This window comes from Tachypleus tridentatus, chromosome 13 (genome assembly GCF_004210375.1).
Source record: "Tachypleus tridentatus isolate NWPU-2018 chromosome 13, ASM421037v1, whole genome shotgun sequence".
NCBI classification, from domain to species: Eukaryota; Metazoa; Arthropoda; class Merostomata; order Xiphosura; family Limulidae; genus Tachypleus; species Tachypleus tridentatus.
Genome location: NC_134837.1, coordinates 128,249,560 through 128,277,035, shown reverse-complemented (window position 1 = coordinate 128,277,035; position 27,476 = coordinate 128,249,560). Strand labels below are relative to the sequence as shown.

At 34.3% G+C, this 27,476-nt stretch overlaps 1 protein-coding gene across 1 annotated transcript; it reads right to left on the bottom strand.

Annotated features, from left to right (window-relative positions):
* Nucleotides 1-217: 217 nt before the first annotated feature.
* Nucleotides 218-27,476, bottom strand: LOC143236288 (transcription factor RFX4-like). The gene is made up of 16 exons (XM_076474559.1): nt 27,429-27,476; nt 25,879-25,940; nt 22,520-22,597; nt 20,023-20,056; nt 19,679-19,777; nt 18,701-18,778; nt 16,617-16,780; nt 11,974-12,074; nt 9,840-10,046; nt 8,289-8,383; nt 7,850-7,967; nt 4,321-4,462; nt 2,800-2,852; nt 1,956-2,105; nt 925-1,003; nt 218-329 (listed from the first exon to the last, which is right to left on the bottom strand). The coding sequence occupies exons 1-16, from the start codon at nt 27,459-27,461 to the stop codon at nt 218-220; spliced, it is 1,605 nt and encodes a 534-aa protein (XP_076330674.1). The 5' UTR covers nt 27,462-27,476.

Sequence of the window (27,476 nt, the reverse complement as noted above, 5' to 3'; positions counted from 1 at the left end):
AACGAAGCTTAACAAGAAAGGTTCGTCTTTCAGTTTTAGAGATGTTTTAATTTTTACTTTTTCACACTGTTTCTCACTCGCATGACAGTATAATTCTTTTCTTTCACATGGCCTATGCAACACGTGTAAGTCCTAATAAACTTATAAAACTATAATAGAAACAAGGACAACCACAGAGACTGCAACCCTCCCCACTTCTTTTCAAGATTTCACGTGTTTACAACAGGTGCCACTTTCGAACACTCATAAAATCTTTCTCAGATCCAGAATGATCGACAATCGGGATCATTTTCTGTGGTATGATGAGGAGTCTCAACCTTAATGTGCCCCTGAAATTTGCGATCACACTTTATAGATGTTGACCCAAAACTGTGAAAATGCTCAATTTTCCCATTACGATAAACGATTCAAAAAAGTTATCAAGAATCCAGATATGGATATTGATCTAGACCAGACCTAAGAAGAATTGTCCCATAGTGACTTACCAACCTGTGCAAAACTTTCGTACAGATCGATCTATTAGTTATCGAGATACGCCCGCGAAAACACAGACATACATACACTATCCAGATTGTTAAAACTTACGTACCTCCGTGTCTTATACACAAGGACTGCTTTGGTTTGTTTTGAATTTCGCGCAAAGCTACTCGAGAGCCATCTGCGCTAGCCGTCTCTAATTTATCAATGTAAGGTTAAAGGGAAGGCAGCTAGTTATCACCACCCACCGCCAACTCTTGGGCTACTCTTTTACCAACGAATACTGGGATTGGCCGTCACATTATAACGCCCCCACGGCTGAAAGGACGAGCATATTTGGTGTGATAGAGGTTCGAACCCGTGACCCTCAGATTACGACTCGAGTGTCTTTACCACCTGGCCATGCCGGGTCTATACACAAGGAATAGCTCGTGCTGTTAAACTCACCTCTGGTAACAGTTTCCAGGGTTCCAGGAATAACTATTGACCAGTGGATCAGAGTCAGGTAGTGGTGGCGTTGTAGTCACTTCAAAAAAATCATAATAAAAACTCTAGATTGCTTATAAAACAAAGTTAAAGATCATTATTATAATATAGTTGAAAAAACAAAAGTTTTCAGATGAAAACGGTTAAAACAAGAGAACTGCGAACTTAACTGTAATGTGGAGATTTTTAAATGAATACTCTTTACTTAAAGATTCCTCAAAAGATGAGATTTTTTTTTCTTTACAATACCCTGCTACGAATACCTAAAGTACTACCATAAATAAGAGGTCAAAAGAGTTCACTGTATCCTTTTATTTATTGTAGAGCTTCAAAGGCTACTTACAACGAGAATCCTGTGAATTATTCACTAGTACTTTTATTGTGTTAAGGAAATATTGACTAGTTAGGTTTACTATAGGTGTGTGTTTGTGTGTTTTCTTATAGCAAAGCCAGATCGTGCTATTTGCTGAGCCCACTGAGGGGAACTAAACCCCTGATTTTAACGTTGTAAATCCGTACTTATCGCTGTACTAGTAGGGGGGCATTTACTATGACGATTGAAATTTTTTTAATATATTTCAGGTTAACAGAGAAGAAATATTAAATTATTACAGATTGCATATCAAACACATTAAAATTTATTTCTTCATATTTTTTCATAAACCACTTATTTGATTGAAATTACTATAAAAATTGTCACTAACTGAGGGGAAATTTATGTATTGTTTTTTTAAATTTATTTTGACAAAGACAAAACACGGAGAGTTCAGCACAGAACTCAATGTGACTTTGTTATAAGAAAACACACACAAAACTGGCAATAAGAACAAATTCGTTGCTAATTATTTTACAAGTTCACAGTGATTTAACAATAAATCTCTAATAATGTGGTCAAATCAACTATATTCTTGCATTATTTTACTAGTCAGGCTTCTAAGCTTGTTTTATTTTAGTATATTTATAATTATCTAATAGTACAATTAACTCTCTACCTGAAGCGTTTTCACAGGACTGTTCTACTAATGTTGATCCAGGAACTTCTTGTACGGAAGAACCTTCTAAAAGACTTTCAGAGGTTGTAAGAATATGTTCCTCTGTTAGGTGGCGCTGGGTATCACGATAATCAGGAAAGTTTATGGATTCTACACGAGATACAAAATGTCCAGTCTTTATTATAATCGCAACTTATTCTTTTACTAACAATCGGTAAAAGTATTTTAGATTTAGTTAAAAATATCACACCCTTGTTTGACTAATTTTATTTTTATTACGTATTATTAATCGTAATAACAAAAAAATGACAATTTTTTAAGACCTCATGCAACGTCTTTTACTTTTTAACGTGATAAATACTAATGTACAGGTCATATTTGCTGGGCTCGGCATGGTCAAGCGTGTTAAGGCGTTCGACTTGTAATCTGAGGGTCGCAGGTTCGAATCCCGGTCGCACAAAACATGCTCGCCCTCCCAGTGGTGGGGGCGTTATAATGTTACGGTCAATCCCACTATTCGTTGGTAAAAGAGTAGCCCAAGAGTTGGCGATGGGTGGTGATGACTAGTAGCCTTCCCTCTCGTCTCGAGTAGCTTTGCGCAAAAACAAACAAACATTTTTGTTTCGCAGGTTGCCTAGACAATAATGACATGTCTTATAGCCTCTAGAAAACAATAGATTTATACTAAATATTGGGATTGGCCATACCGATATAACACCATCGCAGTTGAAAGGGCGAGTATGTTTGGTGTGATTATCATTCCAGCACCCTGACCACCTGTCCATGCTCGGCCGCAAGTAGATTACAGAAAAAAAAATTATTGCACGGCTTGAGAACCACTCACCTCTGTTCATATACATTGAAATCCTATTGTATAGTTTTGCGCTTAAAAGCAGCCTAACAAACCCAAAACCAATCTGTTTATATTTAGTTCGTAGCAAATTACTGATTATTCGACTATGCAATGTTCCTGTGGAAGAATTCACTACCAGAGGGATATGAAAGTCTCTTTCTTGGAAAGAATATTTCTAGAGCAAGACTGTTAACATCTTTAGGCCTAAAAGGTACATTTCCAAAATGGGAACATGGAATCTTCTTTCCGCTAAACTAGAAAAACTCTTACAAGAAACAGAGCATTTTGGAAACCATAGTAGCGCTAAACTTAAGCAACGCTACCATCCGCAAAGGCCCGGCTTAGCCAAGTGGTTAGAGCATTCGACTTGTAACCTGAGGGTTGCAGGTTCGAATCCATGTCGCACCAAACATGCTCGCTCTTTCAACCGTGGGGACGTTATAATGTGACGGTCAATCCCACTATTCGTTGGTAAAAGAGTAGCCCAAGAGCTGGCAGTGGGTGGTGATGACTAGCTGCCTTCACTCTCGCCTTACACTGTTAAATAAAGAACGGATAACGCAGATAGCCCTCGTGCACCTTTGCGCGAAGTTCGAGAAACAAAACCATCCGCAAAGAGAAGACTATGGTTTGCAAAAGGCAAAACTATAACCTCTCCCTGCACCACTCACCCCCCTCCAAAAATAGATCATTGCAACGAAAATTATTTTGCAGTTACAAGTTTACTACTACACTTCATGTTTTCATGTAAAAGTCGAATAAAGAAACTTGGTTCACATCACTCCCGACAAGTCCCCTTATTAGTCCAATGGGCTTTTATACGTTTGACTCGCTAAACATAGCCTTAGTGCACATGATTGGTGAAAGTTTTTGTTTGTTTATTTTGCGCAAAGATACATGAGGGCTAACTGCGCTAGCCGTCCCTAAATTACCAGTGCAAGAGTAGAGAAAAGGCAGCTAGTCATCACCACCCATCGCCAACTATCGGGCTACTCTTTTACCAACGAATAGTAGGATTGACCTTCACATTAATACACCCTCACGGCTGAAAGGGCGAGCATATCTGATATAACAGGAATTCGAACCCGTGACTCTCAGATTACGAGTCGAGGGTCCTAACCACCTAGCCATGCCGGGCCACGATTGGTAGGAGGTGTCTTAAAATATACAAGTTCCAAGATTAAGCAAGGCCTCCTTTTAGAACTTTTTAAGCTTGTCGCATTAAACATTGATGTATTAGGTAATAGTGGATAATCATGGTTGAACAAAAACTGACAATAAAGGAAGTATTTCTGGATTATAAAATGCGATTTACCCCAGAACATGTTGTAATTAATTTTCCTTTCGAAACAAGCTTATTTCCCTTAAGAAACACAAAACTGCGATGACAAAAACGAGAGAAATATTAAGCAGATACAAAAGGAATGAGGTCAATAATCACTAAACCAAAAAATGTGATAATAGATAATTTTTTTACTTTGTCAACCATTATTTGTTTTATGAAATTCTTACCTCAATTCCCAAATCTGTGAAATCCGGGATGAATCAGAAGCGATATTTCTGAAAAAATTCTTTACCTGGTCTTCCATATGGATATTTTCTACCAAGAAGATGACATAATCATCAAACATCAATCTCAGAAGATGAAAGGACCCTAATGAAGAATAATTATATTTTATATTAAATATCGATAACACCTCATCTATAAACAATGTTATTTTTAAAATATGAAACGTACATTTACCTATACATTGGTATAGACTTCAAAAATACAGATCAAAACTCAAAAGAAGTATCATATTATGTTAAAATTATAGAAATGGCTTTATATCTTTGGTCAAAATTATTAAAACAATAAAGAATAATGCGACAAAATTTTTTATCAATCTCACTGTGATGTAATATGACATATTAACCACTAACATGCAATGGCATCTGACAAGTTGCGTTGTTCAATCATTCAAAAATTCCCTCAAAGTTTCTTTGAAAAGTCGTTTATTAAGGTTTAAGTAATTTCGGCCCGGCATGATCAGGTGGTTAAGGCACTCGACTCGTAATTTAAAAGTCGCGGGTTCGATTCCCCGTCACACCAAACATGCTCGCCCTTTCAGACGTAGAGGCGTTATAATATACGGTCAATCGCGCTATTCGTTAGCAAAAGAGTAGCCCAAGAGTTGGCAGTGGGTGGTGATGACTAGCTGCCTTCCCTCTAGTCTTACACTGCTGAATTATGGACGGCTAGCGCAGAAAGCCCTCGTGTAGCTTTACGCGAAATTAAAAACAAACCAATCAAATGATTTTGAAAAGCCAAACTAGAATCAATTCCTGTAAAGCAGTGTTAGGATGTAAAGACTCAACACGGAAACTTATAGAGTAATTTTGTTCGCCAAATCTCATGTTTGTTTAAATATATCAAAATTATACATCACTGTGTATTCATTATTTTTAGAAATGTTAATAAGAGTTTAAAAGAATGAAAATTTTAGATTATTGGTATATACATTTGAAACTACTGAGACAGTGGAGTTATTTTTGTTAAATTTTGGTAAACCATATCAAATACGACAGAGAGAGATCTTCCTGGTCTAACATCTAGTCAACAATAATTTTACCTTCCTTTAATTCTAACATCTTTGTCAACAGTAATCTTACCTTCCTTTAATTCTAACATCTTTGTCAACAGTAATCTTACCTTCCTCTAATTCTAACATCTTTGTCAACAGTAATCTTACCTTCCTCTAATTCTAACATATTTGTCAACAGTAATCTTACCTTCCTCTAATTCTAACATCTTTGTCAACAGTAATCTTACCTTCCTCTAATTCTAACATCTTTGTCAACAGTAATCTTACCTTCCTCTAATTCTAACATCTTTGTCAACAGTAATCTTATCTTCCTCTAATTCTAACATATTTGTCAACAGTAATCTTACCTTCCTCTAATTCTAACATCTTTGTCAACAGTAATCTTACCTTCCTCTAATTCTAACATCTTTGTCAACAGTAATCTTACCTTCCTTTAATTCTAACATCTTTGTCAACAGTAATCTTACCTTCCTCTAATTCTAACATATTTGTCAACAGTAATCTTATCTTCCTCTAATTCTAACATATTTGTCAACAGTAATCTTATCTTCCTCTAATTCTAACATCTTTGTCAACAGTAATCTTACCTTCCTCTAATTCTAACATCTTTGTCAACAGTAATCTTACCTTCCTCTAATTCTAACATCTTTGTCAACAGTAATCTTACCTTCCTCTAATTCTAACATCATTGTCAACAGTAATCTTACCTTCCTCTAATTCTAACATCTTTGTCAACAGTAATCTTACCTTCCTCCAATTCTAACATCTTTGTCAACAGTAATCTTACCTTCCTCTAATTCTAACATCTTTGTCAACAGTAATCTTACCTTCCTTTAATTCTAACATCTTTGTCAACAGTAATCTTACCTTCCTTTAATTCTAACATCTTTGACGTTAGCCTTGTTTTTATATTTGTGAGATCATAATTCTGTTATTGTTTTTAAAACTTTACTTTCATGATGCAGCACTATAACTATTTTACTAAAACGACCTTATTTAGTCAAAATAACTATTATATTATAATTATGTGGGTCTGTGGACTTACAATGCTGATAACTAGGTTCCAATACCCGTGGTGGGCAGAGCAAAGATAGCTCTTTATGTAGTTTGTACTTAAAACTACAAACAAAAAAGTCTTTATGTGGTTTGACTATAACTGTTTCTTTATTTGATCTTAAACTTTATTATTTAGTTGCACTCAGTTTTCCTTCGTACGTGTCCCCAGTTGATGAGCGAAAAGTTCGGAAGATTAGAACTCTGAATAACAGATTTTGATATCCGCAATGGGCAGAGCACATATGGCATATTTTGTGGCTTTATGTATAGCAAAAAGCAATTTTCTTTCACTATGTTTACTCATACGAGTAGAAATGAATAAAATCCCATCAGCTTCCGTTACAATGCTATTTTGCCCCAGCGGTATGTTAAGGCACTCGACTCGTAATCCTAGGGTCGCGGATCCGAATCCCCGTCACACCAAACATATTCCCCTTTTCAGTCGTAGGGACGTTATAAGGTGATTGTCAATCCCACTATTCGTTGTAAGAGAGTAACCAAAGAGTTGGCTGTAGATTGTGATGGCTAATCTTACACTGCTAAATTAGTGACAGCTAGCGCAGATAGCCCTCGTATAGCTTTGCGTGGAATTCGAAACAAACAAGTGTATTTTAGCCACAAACAATAAAAACCAAGGTATAATCTATTTTTGTTGTGGTTTATAAGTGACATACGTTAAACTTTTTCACACCTAAAATATAGTTTTATTCCATCACACATATTTCAGTTCACTAATTTTATGATAAAATTCCTAATCTATTTTCAAATGTTGATAATGAAGACCGAAAACAGATTAGTTTGTTTGTTTTGAACAACGTAGATTAAGGAGTAAAATATTTAGTTACAGAGATACATCTCCCGTAATTCGTGATAACAAGAAACCCACTTGAAGTAAAAATGTATCAGAAATGTTCAAATTTCGCGTAAAACTACACGCGGGCTATTTGCGTTAGCCGTCCCTAATTTAGCAGTGTAAGACAAGAGGGAAGGCAGCTAATCATCATCACCCACTGCCAACTCTTGGGCTACTCTTTTATTAACGAATAGTGGGATTGACCGTAATATTATAACGCCCCCGCGGCTGAAAAAGCGAGCATGTTTGACGTGACGAAGATTCGAACTCGCAACTCTCAGATTACGATTCGAGTGCCTTATCCACCTGGCCATGCTGGGATGGTATGGGTATTAAAACTTTAATTAAAATAAAGTACAGAACAATGTTTCGACCTTTTTAAGTCATCTTCAGGTTAACCTAAGAAGGCCGAAACATTATTCTGTATTTTATTTTAATTAAAGTTTTAATACCCATACCGGCTGTCAAGTGTCTTGGGAATACATCTACCATAAACACCTTACCTAAATAAAAATTGGGTCCAAATAACGTTATATGATTAACTCACCAAAGCTTGCTGCGCTGTGTAAAGTCATGTCCCTTATGACACGCGTTCCGAAGGTTGACCACATCAGCAAGAAATGTCGAGACAGTCGCCGAACTGAAACCTTTTTTCTTGAACTTGGCTTAGGAAAAATTTATTGTATTTATTAAGTGCATGAATGGAGATGTTCACCAAGGTAGGGAAGATGAAAATAATTTATATTAAACGATGAATGTTCTATAAGACGAATCAATTCAGCAGTTTTAAAATATTTTTTTTACCCTCAAAGATAACTATTGTATTTCAGTTGATATGTTACCTTCTTTTACAAACCTTCATTACTTCTATCGATAACAGTTTTAATATCCAGAACAGTTACAATTTTTCACGTATTTTCGAATAAGTTAGGCTTAGGGCAAAAAAATCAATTTAAATGTTCACCAGGACGTGTTTAAACACTTACCAAAACAACACACTTGTTCACTAACGTATCTAACCATTCAACGTAGGCATCTATTGGTGCTCCATCTTCTAGAAAACACTCAAATTCCTTAGAGACTAATTGTGGAAGAAACAAATAAAGATAACAGATGATTAAATCAAGGGTTAGAAGACATATTTGACAGATACTGTTTCACTCGGCACACAGTTTATAACATTTATGCAAACACAAAATTCGTTGATAATTCTTGAAATGTCTTCAACATAAAAGATAACATTCTTAATGATAGTAACACAATTTGTAAAGACACGACGGAGAATTAGAAATTTAAAATATTTTTTTCATAATTTTAATAAGCCTGTAAGAGAAACAATTCTAGTCATAAAAAGGTTCAAAAGTGAAATTGAAATGCCAAATAGTTAAAGTGATTTCAATGTATTATACTATAAAGATTATGATGGCAAGCGGATTAGCCTACAAATAAGTTGAAGATAAAAAGTAAATACATGAATTATTCTACCTTTACATAACAGTATTTTAAAATTAGGTGGGCACAGATCAGTGTTACATCTACTATAGAGTGTGTCAAGCAAGCCCCTCTCTCCTCCTTGGAGATATAGAAAAATAAAAAATGGATATTTTCTGACAACTGGCAGGATGATATGTAGTAAGATATGATACCCGACCTTATCCAGTGTGTGATGTGGTAGTATGTAAGGTCTCAGATAATGCACCTAAAACATTTTGTGCTAATTTTATTGTGTTTATAAAACATCTTCAAAAGTGAACAAACACACATACACGTCCTTGCAAAATCCTGTATACGCCCTGGTAAATAAAGTTTAGGCCTCAAAAATTTTTAAACAAAATTGTAAAGAAAAAGAATTTGGATAGTTAAAAAAAATTGTAGAAAATCTGTGTGTGTTTTCTGATAGCAAAGCCACATCGAGCTATCTGATGAGCTCACCGAGGGGAATGCAACCCCCTCATTTTAACGTTGTAAATCCGTAGACTTACCGCTGTACTAGCGGGGGCAGGAGAAAATGCTTAAAGCAACATAGAACTTGTAGTTAATTCATTACCTTTAGATCATTAAGGTCTTGTTAGCTATCAGGCTTTGAAGTTTACGAAACACTAGTTAATATTTAGGGTGTCAAAGTCTATGTTTATTACAAGCGTTGACCACTTAGTTAACTTATACAGTATATAGAAGCATATTTAAACATTTTGACTAGTATCACAACCTCAACTTTTCCGCCTAACTTCGTCTTTCGTCAGGGCTGCTTTAATTGTTCACAGACTCAAACAAGAAACACACACACATACACACGTGTCGGTTTATGTACTTTAGAGACCTACGTAATAAAAGTTTCGAACAAATACATGTATATCAAAGCAAATCGCTTTAGAAACTTAAAGTTATAATGCCGAAATATTTAATAAAGTATATATATTCTTATAGGTTTATCTTTAGACCCTGGTGAACCACAGTTTCGTCAAAATACGTTAAAGGGTAAGATAAGAGTTAAACCAATTAATGCAGAGAAGTTAAAAATAAAATAAAAAACTTACTATTTAATATGATATCAAAAGTTGTCCCAATTTCATTCTGCTCCATACTATATAATGTTTCTCGGCAGATGGCGCCCATGTCAATCTGCCTCCAATCTTGTAGCATCTGCTGAGTGATTTCAGTGTTGTGCACTACCATCCGAGAAGCCTGAGCTAAGTGATTCAGCGACATCTGTCGACGAAGAACTTGTGTGAAACATCGAGCAACTGAAAAAAAAAGAAATTTTTTTCAGATAATAATTTGTTAAGAGTAATAAGTTCTAATCGGCAAACAGTCACATCAATTACTTTATGTAATAATATAAGGTAAGCCTTCACTACCCAAACTTAGATACTGCATATCTCTGTGTGCTTATGTTGGGGTTGTCGTTCAGACCAATGTATTAAACATTATCTCAGTAATATCACTGTTTACAGTTATCGAGAAAAAATGTGATAAGTTGAGTTTTCGCGAACTCCTATGAATTGTTTTATAGAAATTTTAAATATATTAACATAGCACTTGAGTCGACAAAACAAATCAAATATAAATAATTGTTTCTAGATAATATCTTATTGTTGTATTTTTAGTAAGCCTTATCAATTCATTTTATTTGGATTGATTCGTTTATTCAAATGTGCTTTCCTCACAAAAAACAATGATTAACGGTAAGCCTGAAAGCTTACACTGGTAAAAATCAAGTTTCAATACCCACGGTGGAAACAGCACAAATAATCTGCAATGCCCAGAGAATCTTAAATATGCAGTAACTCACTGACACAAGAGGGCGCGTTTCAAGCATTGTAAAGCAAGATATTTTTTTTGCTTGGTAAAGCGGCAGAAGAGGATGTGGGCTGCCTCTGGTACGTAGAGATTCAAGTGGCTGTACAATATCGTTAGAGAATAAAGGTGTTGTAGTTTAACACAATAAGGCCTACAGTAAAGATTCAAGTGGGTGTACAAAATCGTTAGAGAATAGAAGGTGTTCTAGTTTAACGCAATAAGGCCTACAGTAAAAATTCAAGTGGGTGTACAATAGCGTTAGAGAATGAAAGGTGCTGGAGTTTAACACAATCAGGCCTTCAGCAAAGATTCAAGTGGGTGTACAATATCGTTAGAGAATGAAAGGTGCTCAAGTTTAACAAAATAAAGCCTACAGTAGATATTCAAGTGGGTGTACAATGATGTTATGAAATGGAAGGAGGTCAAGTTTAACCCACTGCGATAGAGACTCGAATGGAAGAAAATTAATGTTAGAGAATATAAGGTACTGCAGTTTAGCACATTAAGAACGAACTTAAACACTCAAATGATGTCAATAACGTTATAGAATGAAAGGTGGCGAAGTTTAGCACGTTTAAACGTAAAGTTTTAAGTACTGGCACATTCATTAATGTTAGAGAATGGTATGTGTTGAAGTTTATATAACATAATGGGGTCTACACAAAAGAATCAGTTGGGGGTACAATAACATTATAAAATGAAATGTGCTATAGTTTAACACATTAAAATATAGAGTAACGCTTAAAATAAAGGTGACCCGCTCCTCTCCCAGCCCAGCAGAAAGTCTACAGACTTACATAAATCGGGTTTGATATTCACGCTGGGCAGAACACGGAACACAACCAGCAAAGCAAGCGAATAAAAGTATTACAATGTTTCAGAATGGAAAATTCCCATGTGTAAAAAATTAAAATCTGGTGTAGAGACTTGGGTGAAGTGCCAATAATAAAGTAATAGTGAGAATACAAAATCAGTTTTTAGTGCCCAGTATGTTACGTACGTGGTAGTTTTCAAATAATTGAGAATATTACGTACTTTATAGAACTGTTGTTTAAAATGTTCAACACTAAATCTTCTACAAATAGAGGCAAAGTATGAACCTTATATCAATGTATATACATATCAATAACATAGATGGTGCTGTTCAGAAAGCACACATGAATTATTCCTACGGATTTTATAGCGAAGCAAAGGTGCCATTCTTTGAGATAAATGTGTAATAGAAAGTAGAAAATTCGAGTACAGACAGAAAAAGTAAACAAACCCAACTGGACCATATATCGTACTGTATAATAAATTCCAGTTTACACACTATATAAATCTATAACAATTAAGCATATTTTATCTACTATTATAATTCTGAACACTCACCTTCCAGCTTCATAGTTCGAAGGTTTTCCGGTAGGTTATACATCGCCGAACGAAGCCAATAGTCATATTCATGAACAAACTTTCTGATCACTTTAGTTAGGCTTAAAAAAACGAAAGATTGATAAGAGAAAATTAATTGTTATTTATTAGTACGGATGTAAAAATGAGATTATTTATAGAGAAACGAACACATTAACAAATGAGAAGGCCAACATTATAAGGAAAGTAATGAAACATATGTTAGTGTAACTATAGCCATCAACAGTCGAGGTGAAAAGTAACAAAATATTTTGGTATAATTGTAGCCATCACAGTAGAGGTGCATAGCAAAAAAACAAATTTTAGTATAACTATAGACATCAACAGTAGAGGCGGATAACAACAAAACAGATGTTAGTATAACTGTAGCCATCACACTAGAGGATTAAAGTTAAAACAGATATTAGTATAACTGTAATAATCACAGTAGAGGATTAAAGTAAAAAGCAGATGTCAGTATAACTGTAGCCATCACAGCGCAAGAGTAAAGTAAGAAAACAGATGTTAGTATAACTATCCATCACAGTGGAGGTGAAAAACAACAAAACATGTGTTAATATAACTGTAGATATCACAGAAGAGGTGAAAAGCAACAAAACAGATCTTAGGATAACTGTATCCATCACAGCACAGGATTAAAATAACAAAACTGATATTAGATTAACTGCAGCCCTCTGAAGAGAGCAGTAAAGTAATAAAACAGATGTTAGTATAACTATAGCCATCACAGTGGAGGAGTAAAGTAAAAAAACAGATATTAGTTTACATGTAACATTCCAAGTACAGGAGTAAAGTAACAAAACAGATATTAGTTTACATGTAACATTCCAAGTACAGGAGTAACGTAATAAAACAGATGTTAGTATAACTGTAGCCACCACAGTAAAGGGTTAAATTAACAAAAGAGATGTTAGTATAACTGTAACTATCCCATTAGAGGAGTAATGTAATAAAACAGATGTTAGTGTAACTGTAGCCATTCCAGAACTTTGTGTCAGTAAGTTTGCGTATAGCTTATCGTGGAGCGTTGTGAAAAAACGAAGAAACGGAATCAGCATTAGCTTTCTACAAACAAACTAAATATCATGTAAAATCGTACAACGCTGACTTAGTAAAATAATACCGGATAACATTACAGGAACAGCTAGTAACGGGAGTATTAGTGAAATAAATTTATAACAGATAGTTCATGGGAAGAATTACTGCAGGATGGTTCTATTGTCTTTGTGATCAGTGGCATTAATGTATACATGAATGACTACAAGTTCGTGCAATTGTCTAATTCGTAAAAGCTGGTGCCTCCTAACCGCCAGCTTATTTTGTTTATCGATTTAATATATCTTGCAAATAAGGTTTAGAAAATATTCGGGATCTATAAATCTATTATCATCAACTAATATTGTAGAAGCGTCTTCGGGAAGCGTCGTGTGGCCATTTCACGTTTCACTGCGTCAAGTGGCTGGCCTTGCAGAAACCAAAAGCTCTATACAAGACTTTAAACCCCGTAGAATTGAGCTTATGAGCGTTCTTTCGAGGCTGTTGAACAAAGCGATGAACGAGTAGAAACAATGAAATTGCTCTGCTGTTTCCGACATTGCTACGATACGATTGGGATGAAATGTCATTTGAATTCGAAAATGGATACGGACAGCATATTTGTTATCCGACATAGTTACTATGGAGACGCCTACCAACCGTTTAAAGGATGTTGGTTTAAGAAAAGAGATATAGCTAAACATGGTGGCTGTTTCGTAAAATAGTGGGTCTGCTCTTTTTCCAAGATCTGTTTGTCCAGGTATAAAATAGATTGGAAGAAACATTTCTAGGAAATTTATGAAAGAAAGTCGCCCCCTTTATTTACCGAAAAGCGAGCCATTAACGGGAAACGACACAGTTGGCAAATTTTTTTGAAAAATCCAGAACCAAGTACTACTGTTACCATGTGAGCACAGGTTCTTTAGTACAATATTCTATGTGGAACAAGAGACATATTTTAGTACTGGCATTCCCCATAGTGTCAGTAAGTTTGCATATATCTTATCGTGGAGTGTTGTGAAAAAACGAAAAAACGAAATTAGCATTAGCTTTCTACAAACAAACTAAATACCATGTAACATCGTCCGACAGTGACTTAGTAAAATAATACCGGATAACACTACAGGAACAGGTAGTAACGGAAATATTAGTGAAATAAATTCATAGCAGATAGTTCATGGGAAGAATTACTACTGGAACAAGTAAAAACGGGAGTATTAGTGAAATAAATTTATAACAGAGAGTTCATGGGAAGAATTACTACTGGAACAGGTAGTAACGGGAGTATTAGTGAAATAAATATAAATTCATAACAGATAGTTCATGGGAAGAATTACTACTGGAACAGGTAGTAACGGGAGTATTACTACAGGAACAGGTAGTAACGGGAGTATTAGTGAAATAAATATAAATTCATAACAGATAGTTCATGGGAAGAATTACTACTGGAACAGGTAGTAACGGGAGTATTACTACAGGAACAGGTAGTAACGGGAGTATTAGTGAAATAAATTCATAACAGATAGTTCATGGGAAGAATTACTACTGGAACAGGTAGTAACGGGAGTATTACTACAGGAACAGGTAGTAACGGGAGTATTAGTGAAATAAATTTATAACAGTTAGTTCATGGGAAGAATTACTACTGGAACAGGTTGTAACGGGAGTATTCGTGAAATAAATTCATAACAGATAGTTCATGGGAAGGATTACTACAGGAACAGGTAGTAGCGAAAGTATTAGTGAAATAAATTTATAACAGATAGTTCATGGGAAGAATTACTACTGGAACAGGTAGTAACGGAAGTATTAGTGAAATAAATTCATAACAGATAGTTCATGGGAAGAATTACTACTGGAACAGGTAATAACGGGAGTATTAGTGAAATAAATTTATAACAGAGAGTTCATGGGAAGAATTACTACTGGAACAGGTAGTAACGGGAGTATTAGGGAAATAAATTCATAACAGGTAGTTCATGGGAAGAATTACTACAGGAACAGGTAGTAACAGGAGTATTAGTGAAATAAATTCATAACAGGTAGTTCATGGAAAGAATTACTACAGGAACAGGTAGTAACGGGAGTATTAGTGAAATAAATATAAATTCATAACAGATAGTTCATGGGAAGAATTACTACTGGAACAGGTAGTAACGGGAGTATTACTACAGGAACAGGTAGTAACGGGAGTATTAGTGAAATAAATTTATAACAGTTAGTTCATGGGAAGGATTACTACAGGAACAGGTAGTAGCGAAAGTATTAGTGAAATAAATTTATAACAGAGAGTTCATGGGAAGAATTACTACTGGAACAGGTAGTAACGGGAGTATTAGGGAAATAAATTCATAACAGGTAGTTCATGGGAAGAATTACTACAGGAACAGGTAGTAACGGGAGTATTAGTGAAATAAATTCATAACAGGTAGTTCATGGAAAGAATTACTACAGGAACAGGTAGTAACGGGAGTATTAGTGAAATAAATATAAATTCATAACAGATAGTTCATGGGAAGAATTACTACTGGAACAGGTAGTAACGGGAGTATTAGTGAAATAAATTTATAACAGTTAGTTCATGGGAAGGATTACTACAGGAACAGGTAGTAACGGGAGTATTAGTGAAATAAATTCATAACAGATAGTTCATGGGAAGAATTACTACTGGAACAGGTAATAACGGGAGTATTAGTGAAATAAATTTATAACAGAGAGTTCATGGGAAGAATTACTACTGGAACAGGTAGTAACGGGAGTATTAGGGAAATAAATTCATAACAGGTAGTTCATGGGAAGAATTACTACAGGAACAGGTAGTAACGGGAGTATTGTGAAATAAATTCATAACAGGTAGTTCATGGAAAGAATTACTACTGGAACAGGTAGTAACGGGAGTATTAGTGAAATAAATATAAATTCATAACAGATAGTTCATGGGAAGAATTACTACTGGAACAGGTAGTAACGGGAGTATTACTACAGGAACAGGTAGTAACGGGAGTATTAGTGAAATAAATTTACAACAGTTAGTTCATGGGAAGGATTACTACAGGAACAGGTAGTAGCGAAAGTATTAGTGAAATAAATTTATAACAGATAGTTCATGGGAAGAATTACATGGAACAGAGTAACGGGAGTAATTAAATTCATAACACATGGGAAAAATTACTACAGTACTAAACTGAATTGGAGATCATTAGCAAAGCTAATACAAACACAATTTAAAGGAAACTGTTAATACATTAACAGAAATATGTAACCGTTTACGTGACTGTAGCATTAAAATTATCGTAATGTTCGCAGAAATATGGTACCTAATTTATATTTGTGTCTGTCTTGCAACTTTGTAGCTGGTAAAATGAAAGCATAAACAAGTAACAATATTACATTACATGTGACATTGGGTAAAGGATGAAGTGTCTACAGTATTTGTAATAGTGAGTAAAGTATAAAAATACTACAAAATCAGTAATGCTGAATAAGGCATGACATATTAAAAATATCTTGATCGTTTAGTAAAGAGTGCAATATTACAATATCTGTAAAGGGCAATGAAAAAGACTTACCTGTCTGGCAACGTCTGTAGTACAGAGGGGAGTAGAACATTACAAATTGTCCGGTAGAGTATAGAGTCGCAAATTCCGACCAAATTCACTAAAATATTACTTCCAAGGAGAGACGATAGATGGGGCGGCATTCTTTGCCAAAAATGCATCAAGAAATTCTGCACCTATTGAAAAAAACAAACAAACAATAGTTCAGTTGAGTATTTACTTAACTTTATAGTCTAGCAAAGTAACTTTACTGATGCTGTGGTCTTAGAATGAAATTTGATTGGTTACTGGTTTCTATACAGGGGAATTATCATGAAATTTACTTATACAAATATCTCAGCAGCCATAACCCTCCATGATTAAACAATAAATCTCTCTTATGATCATGTTTTCACGTACGTATGTGTGTGATACAAATCAACCAGTGGGATCGATTTACAATTCTAAAATCCGACATGAGGGATGGTTCAATGCGGTTTTGCTGTATTAAAAACAAAGAAACTACAAGACAAAAACAAATATTGATGCTTCGTGTATTGTAAACCTCCTTAAACCTAAAACAGACAACATGTATTAAGTTGCTTTATAAGACGTTTACGCTAAACTTCGGGACTCGATTCCCCCTGGTTAACAGAGTACAGCTAGACCAATGTGAACTTTATAAGAAACTACAACGTTTCGATATTCTTATAACTGATTTGATTAAATAATATCAATTGACTACTTAATACATTTCTTTATCCAGTTGGTTACCACTTTGTTTGGCTTTGTTTTAGTTATTAACATACAAATGAGTTTAAATTCTTCAAAGTGGAATTATACTTTTTATTTATGTATGTTATTAACTTATTAGTTTTTGTTTTTTTTTTAATTTCGCGCAAAGGTACACGAGGGCTATCTGCGTTAGCCGTCCCTAATTTATTAGTGTAAGACTATAGGGAAGAAAATTAGTCATCACTACCTACGGCTGAAATGGCAAGCATGTTTGGTGTGACGGGAATTCGAACCCGCGACCCTTGGATTATAAGTTGAGCGCCTTAATCATCTGGTCATGCCAAGCCTTAAATGAAGTTACTTTCGGGTTATAAAAGTTTGGAATAAACACAGAACGTATCACTAGGTGACTGTTAAGCAAGTGACAACGATCCTCTAGGGTCCAGACTTGAAAATCTTTAAACTCTCTGGTGATAAACCTCTTTAGTTGAGAAAGTATTGACTCTATTTACTAGGCCTGTGAATAAAGTCGTGTACATATAGACAGCCATACTTGTTCAACATCAGTGTCGTCCATAAACTAAAACTTAAATGTTTAAAGAAGATTATCAGGGTGTTTCTTTTATCTTTTGTTTCCCAGAAAACTAAAAATTGTGGTATCGGAGCAATGTGGTATCGTGGAGATTAAATCGAGAATTTTTGCTTTATAAGTCCTCAGACTTACTGATAAGCCACTAGTTGCTGGAGGATAGTTGAAAAAAAAAACAACTTTCCCCTCGATCTCCACAGTCACGTTTCGTATCTCCTCTGACAGCTAAACATAACCTGAAACAGATGACATATGACCAAATAATTCCTCGTATTCTGATATTATCTTCAGCAACTGTAATACTAGAAAATTCTTTCCGTCAGTTCTCCACAAAAATAATAATATTAATAAAAGTCGAAAATAAGGACATCGCTACTGCGTAACTGGCAGACAGTTTGACATTTTTTTCTTTCTGACATGTTTTTTATGTCTTAATAGTGAAAGTAACAAGTTTAGGACGAAAGAGAAAGTCAAAATCACAAATTAGGGTATTAAGTTGAACTTTATTGTTTAGAGGAGTAAAACGTTCTTAGAATATTTTAACGAGAGTTTGGTTGTTTGATTTTAAACCTTCTAGAGGCTGAAACACTTCACATTTCGGTGGAATTAAACCTAGAGTTATTAGTAACATCACCGTAGAAAAGCTGTCGAAACTGCACACTGTACAAATCAAACTTCATTGTTCCTTTTCACATAATTTATAGTTTAGATTATTTTGTAAGGTTGTTTATAAAGTACAGATTAATTTCATTGTTTTTCTAACGTCACGAAGAGATAATTTTCAAAACCATACCTCATCAAAACTTGCTCTTACAATCGTATCGAGAACACGCTGACAGTGCGTTCGATACATCATCTGGAAGGTGGTGATCTGAAAGATTAAAACAAGTGACATCAGTGTATGTTAGAACTGAACATATGTCATGATTAAAACAAGTGACATCAGTGTATGTTAGAACTGAACATATGTCATGATTAAAACAAGTGACATCAGTGTATGTTAGGACTGAACATATGTCATGATTAAAACAAGTGACATCAGTGTATGTTAGAATGAAACATATATCATGATTAAAACAAGTGACATCAGTGTATGTTAGAATGAAACATATATCATGATTAAAACAAGTGACATCAGTGTATGTTAGAACGGAACATTCCTCATGATTAAAACAAGTGACATCAGTATATGTTAGAATGAAACATATATCATGATTAAAACAAGTGACATCAGTGTATGTTAGAACGGAACATTCCTCATGATTAAAACAAGTGACATCAGTATATGTTAGAATGAAACATATATCATGATTAAAACAAGTGACATCGGTGTATGTTAGAACGGAACATTCCTCATGATTAAGACAAGCGACATCAGTGTATGTTAGAATGGAACATTCCTCATGATTAAGACAAGCGACATCAATGTACGTCAGAACATATCTCATGATTAAAACAAAAGACAATAATGTATGATAAAACTAAACACAACTTGTGATTAAGACAAGAAGGACATTAATATATATTATAACAACACATATCTGATAATTAAAAGACACCAATGTACATTAGAACTGAACATATCTCATAATCACATGTGACATCAGTGTACGATAGAAGGGAGCATATTTTAATTCCATGATGTTTGAAATAATAATATGTAACATGATTAATCCATATAACTTGTATGATGCTTACAATAAGAAAGTATGACCTAATTAATATGTTTTACCTTTACGATGTTCACACTAATAAAATATGACATCGTTACCTTTACTATGTCTATAGACGAAGCTAATGACATTCTTTTGACATTCGGGAATTCTGGTAAAAGCGTTCCAGCTCGTGACCGTGGAGAGTACAGTTGTACCTAAAGAAAAAGCTACCTCTTATGTTTCAGGTATTTCAGGGTTTTGATTACAAACATAGGAAAAACTTTTCCCGTTTATCTATATAAAATAGCATATAATGTTCGTGCTACGTTAAACCATTCTGAATTTGGTTCAAGTTGAGATAAAACAGAATCAAGCTGAAATTACTTCTGGTAACAAGTTCATTATGATAATTATGTCTACATATTTTCTACTGTAGCGTTTCGGACAGTAAAGAACTTACCTGTTTAACAGTTTCCCTCCGGCAGTCTGAGACACTGTAACAATAACAGCATGGTTATTATAGTCAGATTAATTCATGAATTGTTTGTTACGGGAGTCTGAGACACTGTAACAATAACAGCATGGTTATTATAGTCAGATTAATTCATGAGTTGTTTGTTACGGGAGTCTGAGACACTGTAACAATAACAGCATGGTTATTATAGTCAGATTAATTCATGAATTGTTTGTTTCTGAGACACTGTAACAATAACAGCATGGTTATTATAGTCAGATTAATTCATGAGTTGTTTGTTACGGGAGTCTGAGACACTGTAACAATAACAGCATGGTTATTATAGTCAGATTAATTCATGAATTGTTTGTTACGGGAGTCTGAGACACTGTAACAATAACAGCATGGTTATTATAGTCAGATCACTTTATCGATTATTTATTTTTGTCAATAAATTTAAACAACACAAACAATTCAACAAAAGCAGTTCTCTACAAAATTAATATCTGTAAATGTATATACATATATATATAATCAAAATGAATACGAGATGGATACCCGCCTAACAAAATATTTTGTCATTCGTTTTTTAACTTGGACTGTAACATGTTATTCTGCAATTACTATGTTGTATAAATTACACATTACAGTTTATATTTTAAATCTGTTTTAGATAGTGTCCAGGAAACTGTCAAGAGTGTGGCTGCGTCTTTTGTCCTTCTTATATAATAACTTATAAACAAATGCAAAGACAAACATGTAATAACATACAATGCACATGACATTTACCATATTTATTGCAGACGAAGTCTCTTTCAGGAACGAAGTCTATATACATATACGTTAATGATTTGAATGAGCTACCTACATAATGAACATTTCGCATCAACAACGACTGTTATAATATGAATTCGTTTAAATAAGTGTTTTATAATTAACTTTTAGTTACGTTTTTTTTAGAAATAAGGACTAGAATAAGGATTAATAACGCGTTGTTATTATTATTTATTTATTGTCCATAAATATTTTTGTATATATTGGTATTACCACGATCCAGGTGAATCAGCGAATCAGCGAATCAGCGAGCTAAAATTCTTGCATCCGAAACGGATCAAACAACCGGATCGTCAACGGATAGAAACTGCACGAAGTCATCGTTAAACCAAAGAATAACTAATAATAATATCAGTGTAATGGGTCGTTGTGCGTAATACAGTTACCATGATAATTACGAACGTCTGGTATGACATCAGTTGAACGTTCTACGCGCTGAGCTGATATGGCATTCACTGATTGGTTGAATGACGGCTAATCACATTGTAATCTATCAGTGCGTGACTCTACTTTGGAATATTTCGTTTTGTTACAATGGAGTAAATACAATGATATAATATCTGTAATTTTGAGCCACATTATTCACCTTTTTCGTAATGATTTCCTGTAACTTATACTGAAGTTTAATAAGATACAAAGCATTCCAAATGCTCCACTTCAAATAACAAATCTTAGATAGTTTTGCATCTTAAACATTGGAGTACCTGTTAAGTATAAACCACACATGAAAAATAAAGAAGAACGACCGTTCTCAGTAAATCTTGTATAGCTTGATCGATGGAACAGATATATGGTTAGTAATAGATTTGATTTAATAGAAAAGTAGGGTTTTATTGGGCAGCATCATTTTTATTAGCTCGCCGTGAATATCGATCGTCCAGCGCGCGTTTTCCCTAATAGAATAATAATTGCTTCTCTGATCCGCCTTTTGAAGAGAAAGAGACCAGGGCGGTACCACTTCAGCACGAAGAACTCTCGTGGTATGCACGTGCTTATTTATGACGCAGTTGACTTGTTCGAGCCAATCGTTGCCCTTACTGAAAATATATTGGATAGAATAGGAGCTCGAACGACATTAGAAACGTCAGTATTTGTTTGTTAGATACAAGTACCAGTAGTTTCTTACGTTATTAGTCAATCCCAGGAGTCATGCGTATGCTTCAATAACCATCCCAATATACAAGGAACGTTTCAAGAAATATTAAATTGAATACGATAAGAAACAAATCCACATCAAACTGCCATACGTTCTTGAAAGTAATGCTTAAGAATCAAAACTTATTTTAGAAAATATTTGTGCAAACTCTGCTAAATAAATGCTTATCAAATACAGAAAATCATTCAATATTCAGTGCACTGAAAGAAACGTATAATCCCTGTGTATAATAGTTAAAAGGAAAAAAGACAAACAAATTTTGTTACTCAATATCATAAACATATAAAAATTATTCCTAAAGTAAATATGATTTGAAAAAAGGTTTAGAACCATGAAAGGAAAATTAATGATGATTATTTAATTTGTGATATATTTTGAAAGTAAAGAGTTGCGAAGGAGGTCCTCAAGTTTTATCTTCTGACGCTTAAACTGCCAGGAAGGTGTTATTTAGATATAAACTGTTAGTGCAGAGTCCTAGCAACATGGTTACTTATGAAGAGAACTAAATCTTACTTGTTGACTGTTTTTTTCGAGTAAGACAGTTGAAAATGAGGCGAGGACTCCCGTATAGCAATTCCATAATAATGGTAGCTGATAAAAAATAGAAAGAGTAAAATACACGATCATTTCTCTCTCTCGTAACACGAAGAAAAAAACAAACAATAAATGTCATCCCGATATTACAACGCAGAAGTTTTGTTACATATCAAGCTGTAACACATCAATTAAAATCTTAGATAGACGTCGCACGAAGACTGAAGTACTGGACTACCTATATCAAACTATAACACAATAATTAAAATCTCAGATAGATTTGGTGCGAAGGTTGAAGTACTGGATTACCTTTATCAAACTATAGCACATTAATTAAAATCTTAGACAGATTTGGTACGAAGTTTGAGGTACTGGATTACCTATATCAAACTATAGCACATTAATTAAAATCTTGGACAGATTTGGTACGAAGTTTGAGGTACTGGATTACCTATATCAAACTATGACACGTTATTTAAAATCCTAGATAGATATGGTACGATGTTAAAGTTGAAGTACTAGATTACCTATATCAAACTGTAACACATTAATTAAAATTAGATGGATGTGGTACGAAGATTAAAGTACTGGATTACTTATACCAAAGTATAACACGTTAATTAAAATCAATGATAGATGTGGTGCGATGTTAAAGTTGAAGTACTAGATTACCTATATTAAACTATGAAAGGTTATTTAAATTCCTAGACAGATGTGGTACAAAGTTTGAGGTACTGGATTACCTATATCAAACTATAGCACATTAATTAAAACCTTACATAGATTTGGTACGAAGTTTGAGGTACTGGATTACCTACATCAAACTATGACACGTTATTTAAAATCTCAGATAGATGTGGTACAAAGTTAAAGTACACTTGAAATCTCAATTAGCTAGTTACAATACACACACAATCATATATTTATATATATATAGCATAACGTTAAAGTTACAGGAGTACATACATGAGAATGGGTAATAAACTACCAAATTTGATAATATGGGTCTGTTAACCAATACAGCAAGACTAAACCTCTAAACTCGGCCAAGAGAGAAAGAGACAACCTGGTTATTCAGAATTAAATTCGTATCTTTTAAGATTCATTCAACATTTATTAAGCATGACTTGAACTTCTCTTACATAAAACCTTCTTAAACATTTGTATTACAAAGTATAAATATAATAAAGGTAATTTCTGTAACACTTTATTTTGTATACTTCCTGCCAAATCTAATGGACTTATAATCGTATTTACCACTCATTTTTTATTTTTTTAATGACAATAAAATCATAACTAAACACATTACAGATTTTAAAAAATTCAGAACTATTTTTTTCCAGTAGCATATTTCACTTGTGAAGAATTAGAGTACTAATATTATGGACGAATCAGAAGCTGCAAATGAAAATAATGAATGCAAAATACATTTTTTTACCTCGAAACTTCGTTTACAAACGCAAGAGACCTCTATAAATAAAGTATAATATTTTGAAATATTTCAACATTTTTAAAACATTAATTACAAAACTTGTATAGCATGAATTCAAAACTGTATGTTGTTTGTTGATTCTTTTTTTCGTGTCAAAGTGCTTAAACTAATTGTATTTTATTTCACAGTCAACAAATGTCCTGTGTTGTCAATTTATAGGCAAACTCCATTTCTGACAGACTGTCCACTTTGACTAGAAAACTACTTCAAGCAAAATTAGGCATAGTAATACAATACAATAAATATTACTTCAAAATAACCCAATATACTACAAGACGACTGTGAGCAGAATTGTCCTCTGATTATACTGAGCAGTGCCGTGGCAGTGGGGATTCCCTCTCCCCTTACGTACTAAGTTTTTAAGTATTCACATTATTTATAAAGTATAAGGGCCTGGCATGGCCAAGCGCGTAAGGCGTGCGACTCGTAATCCGAGGGTCGCGGGTTCGCGCTCCGCGTCGCGCTAAACATGCTCGCCCTCCCAGCCGTGGGGGTGTATAATGTGACGGTCAATCCCACTATTCGTTGGTAAAAGAGTAGCCCAAGAGTTGGCGGTGGGTGACTAGCTGCCTTCCCTCTAGTCTTACACTGCTAAATTTGGGACGGCTAGCACAGATAGCCCTCGAGTAGCTTTGTGCGAAATTCCAAAACAAACAAACATAAAGTATAAGAATCTTATTGTAAAGACGGTCATGTTATTGTGTACTGTGTATGTTCATTGGCTAAAGCTGTTATTTATTTAGAACTAAACATATAAGACGAAATGGCTATACAGATATTTTATTAATAACAGCATGTTGCACATGTATTAGAGCACGTTTTAATTGATTTTAAGATATACACAAGTAGGTTTCAACAGGATTAACATATGAAGCTTATAACCAGGTATTCTGTGAATGGGTATATTCATACTTCTCTTTAGAACAATTAAAAACACAATATACTTTCCCAAATGTTTTATACTAAATATTAAATGTAATAACCATTAAATATAATTTGAACACTGCTGTATGTTATAATGAAAAATGTTCCACTAGATAATGCTGGTTATTTGGTGATGATTTCGTTTGTTTATTTTGAATATCTAGCAAAGCTACATGAGGGCTATCTGCGCTGGCCGTCCCCAGTTTAGAAATGTAGAACTAGAAGGAACACAGCTAGTCATCACCACCAACCGCCAACTCTTGGGATACTCTTTTACCAACGAATAGTGGGATTGATCGTAACATTATACCGCTCCCACGACTGAAATGGTGAGCTTGTTTAGGGCAATGGAGATTCGAACCCGCAACCCTCAGCTTACAAGTCGAGCGCCCCTAACCACCTGACCATGCTGGACCGTGATTATTTTTATGTTTTATTTGGCGACGTTATGTGATACTAATATTATCGTATAGAGAGCGTATTGGAACATTACTCCCAACATACAAAAAAGTATGTTCTTAAAATGCTTATGTTCGTCTCATTGGATCAGTTACTCCAGACAGGCCTTATTCTAAACCTAACAACCTCTGATTTACAGGTATTTCGGTTTCTTTCATATGGTCTTCAGCTTCAAAGAAGATTACACAGAAAATTCTATTTACATTGACACATCAGTGTTATGTTATTTACTATTATTGTTATTATGGAATTAAATCACAACTGTAGTGTAAAATAATTTGTGCAATAATGGATACATGAAGCCTCGTTTCCAAACATGTATCCGCTTTTGTCACAAAAGTCTCATTACGAAACTTGATTTGATTGGATAATGAACACATAAACATGGAATCATTATAAGAGTCTTATTATATATCTTGATTTAAACGACGCGACCTAAAACACAAACCTGGAACCAACTTACCGTGACTGGCCTCTAGTCCCTAGCCGTCTGGTGGTGAGTTGGGGAAACTGCTGACGGATAATCTACGAAAATTATTTACAGGAAAACATTTTACGAAAGAAACCGTTAATTTCAGATAGGCTTCAATATCTCATTTCCTATACATACATCGTTTATATCTTATAATTTAGTAATGTAGCTATTTTTAGTAAATAATATAACGTAATTATCTTTACGTTTACTACAAAACAAACACAAACAAAATAAGTAAATGATATTATACTCCTACTTATCACACACAAGACACGACTTCCTGCTGGAACTCGGCAAGCCATCCAATAGTAGTTTTTAACTGCAGTATAGTCACAATATTAACAATTATCGGCCACAACCCTCTGGGCTGTATTAACCTCCTGATGTTTAGTATGAAAATATGAAAAGTGTCTGACGAGTATTGAGCCCTATGATCTAAATGCTTTCAAAGAAGAAGGAAAGCTTTACGTTTTCCTTACGAAAGAGTTCGTGTTACCACATTACTTTAACTGGAATTTATCCCACATACTTTCCAAGAAAGGAAACAAATACCGTAATGATCCTTACTGACCCGAATTTAAGGCGACCTTTTCGAAGACGAGAAATCAATTTTTTCTAATGCTTTGTGTGTTTGTTTTTTTATTATAGCAAAGCCACATCAGGCTATCTACTGTGTTCACCGAGGGGAATTGAACTTCTAATATTAGCGTTATAAATGCGATGACTTGCCGCTGTCCCAACGGGGGAACTTTTCTGATGCAAACAAAAATCTATAGTAGACCTAAACATTCATATGACGGAGCTATAAAGAAAATAAGACAGCTTCAGCAAAGAGTGGGAAGAATGAAACGTTTTTTAACCCACTATTAGGGTATGTCGGCGATATAATTTTCTGATCTAGCAAAGTTTTGACAATTTGTTGTAATCAAAACAAAAGATAAAACATGTCTAATGATAGAATAAAGATTTAAACTGTGAATATACGCAATTTGTAACTTAATGGTCAATACTGAAAAGGACGGAATTATGTCACTCTATTTATTTCATGTTTCTCAACCCTTCTTTTCATTATGCTGTATTAAAGTATCTGTTTGTTTGTTTATTTTTTTTGTGCGCATGTGTGTACAATGTAATTTCACGTTTAGCAAAGGACTGCTAAATTTCGTGTAAGTGTACGAAGTTAGTTCGGAATTGTAGTATCGTTAATTATCCACTGTGGGCTCGAGCTTTTTTTTAATAAACCTAATTTTAAGTTCAACTCAACACAATAAAATGTTTTCCATTTTGGATCGATTATTGTTTTAAACAAGCTTTTCTATGTGTTTGGTTTTGTATCTTTATGAAGGTACTCAGTTGAAAGCTCAAAATCATTTTCATTAAATTCAAGAGATCTCAATATATTAAAAAAACAACCATCATTACTAATAAATAAATATTCTCCAGCATTTTGATGTTGGTTACGTAGAAATGAATTAATATTTATGGAAACTACAATTTAAAAGATATTTGTGTATGAGTGAAACAGCCTTTTACAGCACCTTTCCGAAGCTAGCAGCGTTTACAGGTTGCATACTGTTTTTGGCACA

Excerpts from the sequence above, each read along its gene's own strand:
- LOC143236288 (XM_076474559.1), bottom strand. The coding sequence starts at position 27,461 with ATGCAACCTGTAAACGCTGCTAGCTTCGGAAAG. Across the intron at positions 18,779-19,678 it reads CGTCTATAGACATAGTAAAG|ATCACCACCTTCCAGATGAT; the intron begins GTAACGATGTCA and ends TTAATCTTTCAG. Across the intron at positions 330-924 it reads CCTGGAAACTGTTACCAGAG|GGGCACATTAAGGTTGAGAC; the intron begins GTGAGTTTAACA and ends CGCAAATTTCAG.